Genomic DNA, 15,274 nt, shown 5'->3' with positions numbered 1-15,274 from the left:
GAGTTCGGTCCCACATTGCTGTAGTCACAGTGTGTGAGCTCTTTTACCCAGGGTCTTCTACCTTAAGACCCAGTTAGGCAGAAAGCACATAAAATCTCACAAAATTAGGCAAAGAAAAGGTGCTGAGGAGCCAAGAAGGGTGAACTACCAGAGAGCACACAAGTTTGTTGTTTCCAGGTGCTGCTGCTTGGACTTTGCCATGGAAGTGAAAAGCACCATGGAAAATAAGAATGCACGAGGAGAAAGTGGCATCACCAGGCTTTGGCAGGGACAGCCACAGTACACTGTGCAGGGCAAGAAAAGGGACACACACACACCCCTCTCCCTCAGCAACCCCTGGGGGTGTATGTGGGCTCCCCTGCCTGTCCTGGGACACCCCTGCTGTTCCATCTGCAGGCACAGCCAAGGTTTGGGAAATGCCATTCCCAACCTCCCCCCAAGCAAAGGCAAGGGAAGCAGGTGATGCCCTCGTAGCATGTGCAGGCCAAAGTCTCCAACCTTTTAGCTACACATTGTTCCCTGGCTTTTAATCGGTTTCTATTTGTTTTAACACTTTCCTATTCTATCTCCTGCTTTAGATCTTTGTTAGTGACTAGGTTCTTACTAGAATCATTAAGTTCCATTCACCTCATCCAAATGCAACCCATTAGCTTTATTTGTTGCCTGGTTTCCTTATCTGCACTGATGTTATCTGCCTGTTCCTGTTGTAAAATGTAAGTTTCCTTATTGAGAGGAAAAAACAGTATGCTGAAGGCAAAGGTTCCTTTTTGTCCTTACCCTGACCGACAGGGAATAGTCCTTCCAGAAAGCTAGGAGGGATGAAACCTCAGCAGAAAGCCTCCTTACTCCCCAAAAATGCTGCAAGAGGGGAATGCAGCATCTGTTGGATACAACAGGTTGTAGCACCCCCATAACAGAGGGAGGTGGACACCATGAGCAGAGCAGGCAGGATGCAGCAAGGCATGGCAACACCTGTTTGCAATATCAGCTAATCCACCGAGCAGCTGAGAGGTAAGCACTGAGTATCAGAGGTGCCACACACCTGCAACTCACACCACACCATACATGCACTCAGGAAGAAGTTTTCAGGTTTTAGTTTTCACATGACCATTGCTTTTAAGACATGGTTATCCAAAGAGAGGTTTCAAAAAGGATGAGGAGAGTCATCAGAATGCTGAAAGTGTCCAGCACATCCTCAGAGCAAACTGCTTCGTGCCTGGACAGGCTCACAGCACAGCCCTCCCAAATACTGCATGCCCACCATGGGAGCATCACTGGACTGCTGCTGGGGAGAAGAAGCATGTTTGCTGTCAGGTCCCATTCTGAATATTTACAGACAGAAAAAACCACACAGAGCTAGACTTTAAGGAAATTTAACATTTTGAGAGAAAATTGGCAGAATAGGGCTTTTCCCCAGTCTCGTTTGGCTGGGAAAAGCCCACTTCATGTTAGCTCACAGCCCTTACTAAGCTTATGGTCAGCCAGAAGAGACTTGTGATTTCAGCAGTTACTAAGGGGTAGCTTACTGCTACAGGCTGAAATGGAATCAGGGAATTGGGCTGCCTCTGAAGGGCACAGCTAACATTGAGCACCAAGCAAGATTGAGGCTTTGCAGCCCTCATCCTGGCTCAGAGAGCTGCTGCAAAGCAGGGAGCAGCACCAGGATGAGCCCATCCCCTCCCCAGAGCAGCACAAGCACACAGGTTAGCTCAGGGGACAGCATCAGTCCTCCCAGGTCCTCTTCTCACCTGGCTTTGACTGCTCATTACCATCATAGCAGTGCAAGCAAGGCAATTACTTGTGCTTCAGATTCACTGCTAAACCTACAGCAAGATGAAGACCTAATCATCACCTGCTGCTCTCTTTACTGAGAATTAGAAAGTGCTATAAGGGCTCTCCTAAAGGACATGACTTTTGCTTTGCAGCTCACCAGAACAGCCTCAAAGAGTCAATGAATGAGTTTGGAAGTTTAACCAACTTAGACAAGACTGACTGTACAGAGCAGCAGGGTTTAGCTAGAAGCAAGGAAGCATGAATAATTAGGAAAGAAAACAGGGAGCACACAGAGGTTTTAGTTTCCTTGATGCCATTTGGCATCAAGAGCACTAAGCACCAGCCCAGTCCCTAGCTCTGCCAGAATAAGGAGCTGCAACAACACTGTAAGAGCCACTAACCTGAACACTGCTTGTTTGCTACAGCCAGAGTTACAAGCCCTATAACACCTCTTCCAAGAGAGTCTGCCTGCATTAGTTAGTGTTATTAAAGGACTACACAAAAAGGCACTACATTCTTTAAGAGCAAGGTCTGCTAGGTCAGCAAGGAAACTGTAGGACCAGCAACAGATCCTTGGAATGACTCCCTCATGCTCAGCACAAGCAACAGAAAAAAACATAAAGGTGCTCAGTGTACTATGAAATATACTGCCTTCTGTAACACTCTAGTAAATCCTAAGAGAAAAAGCACCACCTATGATTTCTCTAAAGCAACTCACAAAAACCTACATGATACTCACCTCTCCAGCAAGTCCCAGAGGCCCCTTTGCCTTTCCTGCTGCCTTATATAGCCCCTCAGCTTGGGAAGGCAGACACAGGTGGGCTCCAAGTCATTTGCTGCTTCTGCATATAAAGAGGAGATGGAGCACCTGCACATCAACTCTGCTGTAGGAGAAGAAAGGTGGAGGAGAAGGAAGGAGATAAAAAAGGAAAAGAAAGTGTGCTATTTTTGAGCTCCTAGGGAAAATAGGGTCAGACTGTTAAAATCTGGGTGTTTTGGTGTTTGAACTTCAGGAAGTAGTGGTTTTAGGCTAAGTCTGCAAGTGCAAGGATGTTCTCCCCAGTTTTACATCTGCAGAGCAAAACTAAGTGATAGGGCATTTACGTAGCAAAGTAAGGGCTCTGCAGACACCTTGCAAGTCCTAACGCAATGCTTCATTTAGCACAGTTATGTCAGGAAGGGTAGTGAAAGCACATGGGGAAGTTGTGATGCTGAAACTGCAGCTGAGGCATATGGAGAGGAATGTAAAAGCAAGCCTGGCTCAGCTTCTTCGTAGGGGGTTTTATTGGGAGCTATGTCTTGTGGCTTTTTCAAGTTTTTCTCAGTGAAAAAGAAGATGAAACTTATACACGCAGGAAAAGGAAGGTTAAAGGGGCTATGTGTGATGATGTGGTGCATTCCTCTGCTCTAAGCAGAACTGCCTTTATCGCTCCTGGCAGATCCTAAGATGCCATCAAAGGCTTCCTGGGATGGAGAGCTTGTCTTTCATGCTACAGCCACTTGCAGTCTGATTCTCCTTTTACCTGAAGTACTTTTTTTCCTTGTATCAAGCATAAATCTTGCTCTACCCCCAGTGGATATGGGCAGGTCACTTCCTTGCTCTCTTCCATTCATCACCCTCCTGGCACAAGGACATGTGCTGTCCCAGCACTCTGTCACCTTCTGAGGTGCTCTTCTGGGGCTCTGATGCCAAAGAAACAAAGGAGAGGCTGTTAGATGCATTTACCTCTTCCCTGTTCCCAAATTTTGGACTAGTAAGTGTAAATCTCAGATCTGCAGTCAGAAGACAAAAGGTATGTTGTCTTACAGCCTGTTTTAATCTCCCTGTGCCAATCAAAAGAGATTGTTGGGGGTAGATGCTTTGCATCTGGTGTTTTCCATAATATTTCTGTTTGTATAGAAAGGTCATGTTCTCCATTTATAGTTCCCTGTATACGATCTCAGCAGGTTCCTTTACTTCCGTTATTTGTGGCCCTGACCCAAGGACAGGTAAGGTTATTTTGGCAAATTAGTTTATTGCTGCCTTGTTTTGTGGGCATTTCATCTCCCCCAAGGATCCTGGGGTGAGTGGGACCTACAGGAGAACTAATATTTATTAATAAACTCCTGGAATTTATGGCAGCTGAGGCAGTTTTGTCATTTGTGTGATACTGTTCACTGAAGGATTTGGAAAAAAGTTGCTGACAGACCCTCAATTTATTTCAAACCATGAAATAAAAATACTGCATTTGGGAAATATTTGGAGAAACAAATACAATTGTTTTCTTCCTTTTCATTTAGATATCAGCAATTAATCCCCCCACCCTCACACACACACTTTCTTCTCTTCAAAAGAGAACTTAGCTTTTTTCAAAGTTTAACTTCCAAGCCACGTATTCCTGGGGAAAAAGGGTTTAAAATTCTGTTCCTATAAGAGAGACCCTGGCAGGCTGCCTGTATGCTGATGAGCAGATCTTAAATATTTGTGCTTTGGATTTGGCTCGTTAAACTTCTCTAAAGAGGGATGATTGTCCCAGCTCTTGAAGTTGGAAAAAACTGATGGATGCATTCAAAATGTGGCAATAGGAATGTCTTTGTATATTAAGCTGTTTAGATATTTCTCTTTTTTTCCCCAAAGAACTTGGTCAGTTGAGACTTATGGTTCTTTTATGCTATAAATGACTAATTTGAATAATGAATGCAACCTTTTTTTATTATTTGAAAAGCTATTTTGCACCTGAAACCACTGTGGCTTTAATGATTTACCTGCTGATGCCACTGGTGTATCAGTCGTGAGCATTTTGAGTGTGTCCTATTGCTTTGATAACCAGACTATCTCTAACTGTGTGTCCAGGTGTTATGGAGATGTGCCTATCTAGTGATATGGATGGATGGGTTTTTTTCTTGCTTCCTAGTAGAAAGTAACTTTTCCAAAACCAGTGTGGATTGAACATAAACACATTCTGGGTGTGTTTTTTTTCCCAGTGCTGGATTAAGCACTGTCAATAACTCCAGCTGGATCCTTCTTTTCAGTGAACTGCAGGTGGGAGTGAGCTGAACCTGTGGTGAAACTGCTTGATGTGTGAGGAACGGTGGGCAGCCCTGCAGCCGCATCAGCCCTAGTGCAGCATCCCTGCTCCCCTGCAGGAATCTCATGAGGTCCTTGGCCAGCGGTACCCTGCACCCGGAGTATGACTTTCTGTAGCTGCAAAATCTAGGTCTGAGTGGGGGATGATTAGGATTAAGGACAAAAGAGAGAAAAAAAGATTTTTGTGGCTCTCACAGCTGGGACATGGCTGGAGAAGAGTCTGCAAATGTCCTGGGTCCAGTGCAGTGGGAAGGCTGCTGCTGGCGTGTGTGTTTGCTCAGGGCTTGTGTCTCCCTGTTGGTGCTCTCAGCACTAAGTGGTATCTGCAAACAAGCAATGCAGCCATCAGGGCTTTTACCATCGCCCTGGTGGGAACAGATGATTAGGAAGCTTTTTTAGAAGGAGGGTGAGGTGGAAATGCTGTGCAATGGCCTGACCCAAGCAGCCGGGGCAGCTGAGAGCAGGTTGGTGGAGGATCTGCATTAAATGCCCTTGGGAGTGTGTTTTAAAGCTAGACAAGTTTCCCACTTTTCCCTTCCAGGTTGCAGGTGAAGGAAGCAGGATCAGACATGTTTCAGGGCTTGTAGACCCATTTTCATCATGCATTTACTTGGCAGATAGGTTCTTAAAAGTTCCTATCTTCACAAAGATTGTGAGACCTGAAAGATTTGGTACTTATTTTGCAGCAAGGTGTCATTAACCCCTCTCTCTCCATCCTCATACTTGATGATGGCTGTTTACTAGCCTGCAAAGAGAGGAGTTGGTGTCAGTCTGGTTTCTGGAGTCCTTTGGTGTTAAAGTAACTACAATTGCCACCCAAGACCGTTACATGGAATGGATGTTTGGTCTAGTGCATTTAGCCCTGCACTGTGACAAAGGGTATGGAGAAAAAAAATACAAAACAAAACCAGGACACTCAAAGCAAGTGTACTCAAGCAATATCTTTATTTCAGCTACTTTTCCAAACAGCTGTGGAAAGGCGAGGTACAGCAGTGAAGCGGTTTGCCTAGCGAGAGCTTTCCATGCATCCTTCATACAAATGGCTGGGGATGCAAACAGACTGGGGGAATGGGCAAGAAGGAACTGGGGGAAATGATGTTTCTTGCTGCTGCATGTACCTTTCCCCTGTTACGTCAATAACATTTTAGGAAAAAAGAAACCAAATCCCCTAAAATATCACTGCAGTAAAGCACCTTTTTAGTTTCCAGTGTTGTTCTGCACTTTCCAGAAATGAGGGTGCTATTAAGGTGGTAATTATCAGACATGAACATGGCCTCAAATTCCAGCTTGGCAATGAGCACTCAAATTGGATCCTAAGGCAGGGCTCACCATTTTCCTTAAAATGGGCAATACGCACATTCCCAGCCATGGTGGATGTGCTGGTGTGAGTATTGCTAGCAGTACAGTCTAGCAAAATTATAGCATGTGGCTACAGCTTTGCTTAAAACTATGAGCCTCTGAAAAAGCTTGGCCAGACTGATGTGCTATTACTTACCTAATTCTAGTATTATGCTTGCAGAATGTGATAATATATGAAATGGAACAAAAAATGTGATTTAGAGTAAATGTCCTGTGCAAAATACTGTTCTTAACACTGGTGCATTGTCGCCTACCTGAGTGGAGCAGACCTGATGCTGGGGAGTGTGGGCTCTGATTAGCAATATTGCACCCTGCACAGATACCCAAGTGGTGGTATAGAGGTAATGATATTCTTTAATGAGCACCCAGATAACTGGCATCTGAAGACAATCCTCAGATGTAATTGAAACGTATTCTCTAAAGCAGAGCAAAGAAATTACATTTTTGCTACTGGCTTGGCAAAATTTTTAGGGATCTTACTGGGGATTTATACAGGGCTGAAGAACTAGGGCCTCCTGCATGTGTCTTCTCCAGGGCACATAGAGGCTGAAGCCTTCTCAGCGCTTGTGTAGCTTGCATCACCTTGAAACAGTCACCTCCACCCACACAGGTCTCCTTGGCATGGACAGACCACCCTGTCAGCAGGCCAGGAGGCCTGTAACCGTTCCAAGTGGAACTAGACATATGCGTTTCTAAGAGGGGAGACACTAATGTATCTACCAAAGCTTTGAGCCTAAAGCTGACAAATGGCTACTCTATGGCTGGCTTGATTAAATGGCCGTTGAAGATGATATAAACATCAGACTCCTCACTGTAGATGGCGTTTTCTCGCTCCCGCTTGAACAGCCTCACCCAGACCTCCTCTCCCTCCTGCAGGTCCAGCATCAGGCTCTGGCTCTGCATGATGCTCCGATCGCTGGGCTGGGCATAGAGGATGGCCACCTCCTTCTCATTCTTCATCAAGTGCAGGTAGGTCTCCTTGAAGTTCCAGGTGTGGACGTTGAGGCTGAAGTAGTAGATCCCTGCCACATAGCAGAAGAACTTCCCCGAGAACATGTTGAAGTGCTTGTAGAGGTTCACGAACTCTATGTCGAAAGTGACATGCTGGAAGTAGTCTGAGCTGTGAAGGGGTTTTCTCCGACCCACAGAGAAGGCAGCGTACAGCTGCTTGCAGGAATGGCCTTGTGGGCCAGGTTGGCCTTTCTGTCCCTTCCGTCCATTGAAGCCACGAAGCCCTCTTTCTCCTTCCTTCCCAACTGGCCCGGGGTACCCTTTCTCTCCCATTTCACCCTTTTCACCTGCAAGTGTAAAGAAAAACAAGTATGTGAAGGCCAAGCTGCGGGCGCATCCTGCTGGAGACAGCTCTGCTTTACCAGTACAGGTGTCTGGAGGCATTGGTCAGGCAGTGGCACCTTCCTCATCCTCAAATGATGCAAATGCCAGCTGAAAGCTTGGCCTCACCGAGCCTCTGGTGCCGATGATCCGTGTCCAGCAGTGGAACTCCACAGCTGGACCAGCCCAGTTATGTGACTCCAGCATGCGTAAGCTCAGCCCCTCAGTGCAGGGGTTACTCATTTTGCTGAGGTTGAATTTGGACCTGGGGGAGGAGGTTGGGTTTGTTCTGTGTACCCCAACTCACGGGACTCCTGGCACATCTGTATTACACAGTTAACTTTTGTTTGCCTGCCTGGCCGAGACAAATGTGCAATGGAAAAAGCGAGTGAGCATCTTCCCCAGTTTCTAACTCTTCCATTTAGTAGTTCTGTGATAACATTTGCATCTGGTTTTTAGTGTGACCTAACCTGAGCTCCCAGTGATTCTGCTTTTTGATGGATTAGAGATTTTTGCCTACTCTTCTCACTTGCACGCACATATAGCCCGTGCCTTGGCACCCCTTGACCTTCTCTTATGGTCAATGTAAGATGGATGAGTTTCTCGGTGTAGGGAGGAGCACAGCTTGCAAAATGAGGGTGAGCAAGTCAGGTAAAGGATATTACCACTGTAGTCAGCTTTACCCACCTTTGAGGATGGTGATATCTATAGTGGGCTGGACTTTGGGTACTGAATAGGCAGGGTCGCTGCTCATCCTTGTGTACCGTGAGGAGATGATGGAGGTGGGCTGCTCTGAAGGCCCGCAGCATCGCACGCATGAGAGGCGCCGTGCTTCTCGCCTCGGCTGACCTTTTTCCAGCAGGGCACTGACGTTCATGGTGGACACCACGAGCAGGAGAAGCACAGCACTCATCTTCAGAGGAGCCAGCTGGACCGAGCAAAGGAACAGAAATGATTAACATGGTGATTCAAATCGGAGCTTCTGATGGGCCATCTGTTAATGTTACCACAAGGTGCATTTCTTCTGATTAATTATTAGCTTATCTTGTAGTGGCATCGGGAGGCTCCAGGTAGGAAGGGTGCCCCACTGTGTACTGCTTACAAGCAACGGAAAAGGCAATCCCTGTCTCATTACCCACAGCTGAAATATCTGACAAGAGGCACCAGGTAAACAAAATAAAAATAATAATAAAAAAATCCCAAACCTGCTGAGATGGGCAGCTAAGGCTGAGATTCTTATAGCTGTCATAGCAACCTCTGCCCAAGGCACATTTGCTGCCTGGCTGCTGTTGGAACAGCCATTGCAAAAGGTGCTGGGTAAAAGACACAAAGCGTTGGCTCTGCTGGTTTTATTGCATTGCCATCCTGAAAAAGTCAAAATCAGATGCAGAAAATGAAACTTGATTTAAATATATAGAGCCTAAACTGGATTTTATTTTCTTTTTTTTGAGGACAAACCTGAAGGGAAATGAAACTAAAAGAAATCAAAAGGATCTGTCTATTTAGCATTTGTCTATTTAGCTAGTCTCTCGCAGCCTCTTGCTAGCAACCTCTTTTCAAGGTGACTTTGCTGGGCAGTTTGTGGCTTTGACCATACCCCTGTGCTCTTCCTAGCAGAATTTCTGTGTTCGCTTCCCATTTTTATTTTCCAACGAGCAGAATGGAAAGCCAAATAGCTGCAACAGACAGACTGAACTTGGATTTGCTGTGCACAAGCGCTAGTTTTTGAGATCATCTATTACATTTTCATCTGCTACTGGCAAGCTCCAATGGCCCTGAATGCTGGGTGAAAGGAACAGAAGGAAAATGTTTCAGGTGGTGCAAAGAGGGTGAGTTTTCTGTAGCTCCCCATCAGCCTCTTCCCTAGGGAGGGAGTAGAGCTGGAGACAGGCAACTACCTCCTTGTATCATGGATAATTAGTGCCATTCTACCGATTGCAGTGGTGTTTCATAGAAGACAAATTTTGGACGGATGCCTTTTTGAACTTTATCCAAACTCCAATTAGTCAGATGGACTCTTGTTGACCTCGGGCTGGGAACAGCTATTACAGCTTCGCTTCTACCAGCTTTAATTCCTGGAATAGGTGAGGAAGATAGTGGTGGGATGTCCTGACTTTCAGAAATAGCTCAGTGAACACACAGGTCCCATCTGCAGGGTGAGGGATTCCTGCCTTGGAGCACTGCAAAGGCTTCACAGGGCACAAAATGAACCAGTTGAGAGAAGATGGAAACAAAAAAAAATGTGTCAGTATGGGGCAAGGTACTTGAGCTGTACTGGCATTCTTGGGAGATGCTTTCTTCTAGTTCTTACCTGCCCCAAAAGAACTGTAATTCACACCTTTTATGACTTGGTGTAACCCAGCTCCCTGGAAACCTGATGAGTACTTATTAGCAGCAACGTAACTTTCCTTCTGACAGCAGTGAAAGTTCTTTCATCAAATCTGTCATAACTTGAAATGATCTTTCTGTTGTACCTCATTCTAGGTACAAGTCTGAGGAGGGATCAATATTCCTTTTATGTCAGTGTTCAGGGCCTGAATTTCATTTCCATTAGATCCTTTTTAATTTTCATCCACTTAAGCCATCTTTGTGCTGCCGAACAGGAACAGCAATGCAAGGCTAAATGGACAGCAGGGGTCATAAATAACCAGCCTGTGTGTCACCAGAACAGAAAGTTTGCACTGCAGGGGGGGCATTTGGGGTCTGCATAGTGTTTCTGGGGTCTCTGCAGAAATTAATGTTTGTGCATATACATGGTGGTCTAAAGAAGACCCTGTGTCTGCTCAGAGTCCTGGGGCCAATATACCTTCTCTGGGACTGAAAGCTGTTTAGCCCTTCTGGGGAGTGTGGGTAGTCGATATCCTGGGGATAAAATATAGGGTGTGTGTTTACATTATCAGAACATTAAAACCAGAGGACATAATTGCTCATAATACCTTCATGAAGGAGAAAGAGCATTCATTAGGAGGGGTATTCATAACAGGCAGAAGGGAAAGGATTAATAAATACGAAGAAATTACCTTTTTATAGGCCTTTATTGTCCCAAAGATGAATGACTTTCCTATTTTTAGAAGTTAAGGGGAAAAAAAAGTCTGGCTGAAAAAAAACCAGTGTTCAGGTTGTGCAGGTTTTATATCACGACAATCCAAGCACCCACTGAAGAACTCGTGGCTACTTGTGTGATTCATGAAAGAACAGTTACTCAAGTTATCACCTAGAAATAGCATTTGGAACAAAAAAAAAAGGGGGCAAATGATGCAACGATCCAGGTAATTCAGGGCATCCTAGAGCTGACACTCCCCACTACATTTTCCTTCACCAGTCAGTGAGGTTAGCTTGGCAACCTGGCATTTAAAAGGATTTAAAGTGACTGAAGGTTTTTAAAACACATGTCGTCTTTTCCCTCAAGAAATCTTAAAAAGATCATATTTCAGCTTTGTTTTGTTTAAATGGCATCACACAATTCCATTGCCTGACATGTATTTGGTTGTGATATCTGTGGTCAGGTGAAACCATAATGATGCATTTGAACAGAGTTTCAGATCCGCAGTCTGCTCGTAACAGGCAGAGGACAGGGGAAGATGTAAATCAGGAAAAAAGCGGAGAGAAAAGAGCCCAAGAGGACTGCAAGAAAAGAATGATGGATCCAGCAGTGTGGGTTCATGTTTGAAAGACACACAGCACAAACCCAGAAGTCAGGTGAAGGAGAACCTCAAACCAGAGAAATCAAATGTGCAGCAGGAAAGGGAACAAACCTGGTAAGGGTTTCCTTGGAACGAGATTGTGTCAATCTGGAGAAAAGAATGATTTGAGCCAAATTTCAGAGGAGAAGGAAATATAATGCTTGTGGTAGCAGTGAAGTCAAATCTAATACCTTAAAAAAAAAAAAGAGATATAAAAAGGATGAAACTTGTAACTTAAGATCTGTGAGGTGAAGCAAGAGGTTGGCTTTAGCCATATGTTTTTTCCCTTAAAGATAATTATTGTGACCTTATTTTGTCAAATGTGGAGATGATGGATTTTACTTCGGTGGCACAGGTTTATCTTCCTCAGAAGACAGTGAACAACAAACTGGGCTTCACTCCACTGTGGCCATGACTCACCAGTGCCCAGGCTGGGACACTGCCTCTTCCACACATCATTCAGATCCCTGCATGGGGTGGACATCCATCCTCCTCCCCACCGCCATCTGACACACTCGTTAGTGCCTGAAATGATGCATTAGTACTGCACTGAGAGCCCTGTGGCTGCAAAACTGAGTACGTTCCTCCTTGGTCATCCTTCATGACACCTCTCTGGAGATGGACAGGTGCATCCTGAAAGCAACAGATTAAATCTGGAACTATAAATTATTGTCTTTGACTTCTGGGCTGGAAACCTGCAAATTGCAAACTGGTTCAATTCAGAAAACTTGGTTTTGCAGTTTGGTAGAGAACCCCAGAGATGATGCTGGATCACAGACATCCTAATGGCTGGGAGGAGAACTGGTCTCCTGTCTTTGGAAGAGATGCAGTCTGTAAATGTTTTCCCTGAGGGCAGGAAGATGGTCTCAGCCCTCAGTCTTGCAAAACTGTTGCTTTTAGTTTGGTTTCTTTGGCTCTGCTTTAGCTGAGGTTCATTTTGAAACAGTTGATTGACAGCTGATGAGTTTGAAACGTTTCAGTTGAAAAGCTTGCAGCGACATGTAGAAAAACGTAAATTGTTTTGATGCTCCTGATGTTTCCTGCAAAATGCTTGCAAAGCAGAAAACTCACCATGGGCTGAGCGTGCAGCCTGTTCAGTTGCAATAGGTAATTTCAAGATAAATTATTTGCTCTTCCCAAAACACTTGCAGGCCACCAAACTCCAAAGCCAGGAGGCACAGGCAGCCCCCAGCCTGTGCAAGTGGGACCGAGGTGAAACCCAGCAATAAGCGTGAATTTAATCTGATGCTGAGGAGGAAATTCTGCATGTGCTAAATGGGTAGATCTATCTTTTGGGCAATATTTTTGGCAAACCAAATGAAAATTTATGAATGATGGAATGAGACATCTGAACCTGATGAAAAGGCAGTTCATATCAGTGAGTTTTGATGAGGATTGCTGGGGGTTGTGTACATTATAACATTAGGCTGTATGTTACTGTTGGAGACCTCTTTAAACATAATGAAAGGTTTCTTTGAAACCATCCTTTAGCTAAGGTTTTAAAAAGACTCTTTGCTCTTTCTGTCCCTTTTCTTCTCCTCTGAATTCCTGCGTCAAAAGACAATATTAAAATATTACCAAAAGGGATTGTATTTTCAGGTATTTCTGCCTGGCCCAAAACAAGACAAAAAAGCCATTGAAATCACCAGTCTCCTTGCATTAAATTTAAACACTCCCTTTGTTCGGACCCTTTTGAAAGGGGGTGTGTGTCTTTAACTGGAGCTGGCAATGTGAACCCCTTAAGGGCTGCTGCCCCGCAGTGCTGGTGAAGATGCAGTGCCCAAGCCAGGGATGCTGCTCTCTACCATGCTCAGTCCAAAGCAGAACAGAGGATTAAATGATGTATTTTTCCTCTGAGCTGACCTTGGAAATACCCTGACTTAAATATAATCCATCAAGCTTTTTATTTACACATGGTTTACCTGCTATGAATGACCTGCATGGGAAGTGCTGACTTTCCAGTGACACCTGGCATTCCCAGTCACTGCCACGAAAGCCAAATTCCTCCCAAGCAAGACCTTAGAGATGCCACAAGCCTTTGCTAGAGAAGGGCAGAAACCGTTAGTTCTAGTTCAGGGAGTTAAATGATGTGATTCTTTCTTCCTGTGTGCAAATTCTTATTTAATATATTTTCTTGACACTATTACAGCTGGAGAGAGCACCTTGATTGATTTTTTTTTTGGTTCATGATTGAGTTTAATCTTATAGCTCAAGGTAGACAGCTTATGTACGAGGCACATTTGCTCATGCAAAGCTTCTTAATCATTCTGTGTACCTGAAGAATTTTAACACTTTGATATAGGGTAACACATCTGGGCAATAGAAATGATAAGAAATCCCCATAATATCTGCAAAAATAGCTTGCTTGTTTGGCTCATGGAGAAAATAAAGCAAGAAGGCAAAGCAAAGCCAGCCTGGAGGCTGGCCCAAAAGGTTTTCCCCTTGGTTAGCAATGTGGAGTTTGTGATGTTGGCCAGACCTTGCCTGGTCCATTGGCACTGTGGGCAGCCGCTGTGGGAGGTTAGGTCATGGCAAAGGCACAGACCTACCTTCATTTACCCAGCCCATGTTTCCACTGGGTACAGTGGAAATATGTCCTTACCTTGCAGGGATGTTTGAAGAATAAATCCCACTAATAACTGTACTGAGCACACATGCTGCAATATTGAGAGTTCACGAGGCAAAAATTGCTCTTGGATCCCTGAGCTGCACTTTAAATTTCTGCTAATGTTTTCCTTCCTGTTATTCCTAGGGCTTTACTCGGAAAAACATCTATGACTATCTTTGCTTTAAATTCACAGTGGACAGGACAACGCCAGCCACTGCCCATTTTAATTAGCGACAAGTCCTGACTGAAAACCCAAGAGGGCCGTTAAGACTAAAACCTTTCTCGCGCCATAGAGATGGAAAACACATGGATGTGTCGGCCACAAACCTCGGCATCATTCCAGAGTTGGAAAATATTTCAGTTCTGCTTTTTTACCTTTTGTCTTCTTTCAAGCCTCGACCTCCTCACTGCTCCAGAGCTCCCTGCATCACCAGCAGCAGGAAATGAGGCATCGTTAGGGCCAGGTTTGTCTGGACACTGGACTTCCTCGGGAAATGATTTGTTCAGATTTTTGTTATTTTCTTCCCTAGGAGGATCTAAAATTTCTTCATGAGCAACTTATTGCAGAAAAGCCCAAAACACTGAAGGAACTTGTGCATTTTCCAAGATGAAGACACGACAGCTCAGGTGCTCCTCTGCTGGTGGTGCCAGAGCCGAGCACAGGGCAATGCCTCTCCGACACGATGCCACAGAGATGCCTCACTTAGGCTGAGCACCAGGAGCCTGTCTGCAGCCATGAAGTGATCTGAGGGCTCACAGACAAGAGTATTTGGATCCCAAAAAGCAACGCGGTTTAAAATTTTCCACTGTCTGTAGTGATTTGCAGATGACCGATGTTAACGCCCACTTGTCCGCAGTGTTTATACAACGCGCTGGGGTGATACGGGAGAGGAGTTGGCCGTGCTGCTAGAGACAGCTGGGTAGCTTCCAGCCCTGCAAGATGGGAGCAGGGCAGGGACGGAGGCAAAGCCAGGATTCAGCTATGGAGGGGGCTGGAGGGTGTTAGCTGCATCCCTCCTTGTAATGGCCTGGGTGAAGATTTGGTCAGCAAGTTTGTAGCTCCATTTCTAATTATTTGGTTTGGGGTTTATTTTCTCGTGCTTTTTTAGCATGTGCCTGTTTCCAGTGTGGGTGGATTGCCCTAATTCCTCTGTCCCAGGAGAGGCTGTCCCTGAGCAGCAGCAGCCCATGCAGTCACCATGTGCTACATCCAGCTGCGATTTCATCTGCCAGACGTAGGAAGAAACGAGGATCCCAAGCAAGCATCCCTTCCTATTACCTGTACACGCTTAGACCTGGGGGGCTCTGTGGATTTAACACAGTCCCCTGCAGGTGCTGTGGAGGGCGAGGCTGTGCCTGTATGGAAATGGTCCCGTGAAGGTGGGCACCTGCATCTTTGTGTGGTACCACCTTGCCTGGTCTGTGACAGGGGCTGTTATCACACTTACCTCA

At 45.3% G+C, this 15,274-nt stretch overlaps 1 protein-coding gene across 2 annotated transcripts; it reads right to left on the bottom strand.

The window, feature by feature from the left end:
• Window positions 1-5,766: 5,766 nt before the first annotated feature.
• Window positions 5,767-14,361, bottom strand: C1QTNF8 (C1q and TNF related 8). 2 transcript variants are annotated; one of them, XM_040593670.1, is made up of 4 exons: window positions 14,198-14,283; window positions 11,287-11,405; window positions 8,219-8,459; window positions 5,767-7,497 (listed from the first exon to the last, which is right to left on the bottom strand). In XM_040593670.1, the coding sequence occupies exons 3-4, from the start codon at window positions 8,442-8,444 to the stop codon at window positions 6,950-6,952; spliced, it is 774 nt and encodes a 257-aa protein (XP_040449604.1). In that variant the 5' UTR covers window positions 8,445-8,459; window positions 11,287-11,405; window positions 14,198-14,283; the 3' UTR covers window positions 5,767-6,949. The 2 variants fall into 2 exon arrangements, with proteins under 2 accessions (XP_040449604.1, XP_040449605.1); XM_040593671.1 differs by lacking the exon at window positions 11,287-11,405 and having other exon boundaries at window positions 14,198-14,361.
• Between the last annotated feature and the right edge of the window lie 913 nt (window positions 14,362-15,274).

This window comes from Falco naumanni, chromosome 4, assembly GCF_017639655.2.
Source record: "Falco naumanni isolate bFalNau1 chromosome 4, bFalNau1.pat, whole genome shotgun sequence".
Lineage (NCBI taxonomy): Eukaryota > Metazoa > Chordata > Aves > Falconiformes > Falconidae > Falco > Falco naumanni.
This window is presented reverse-complemented; position numbering and strand designations above follow the sequence as displayed.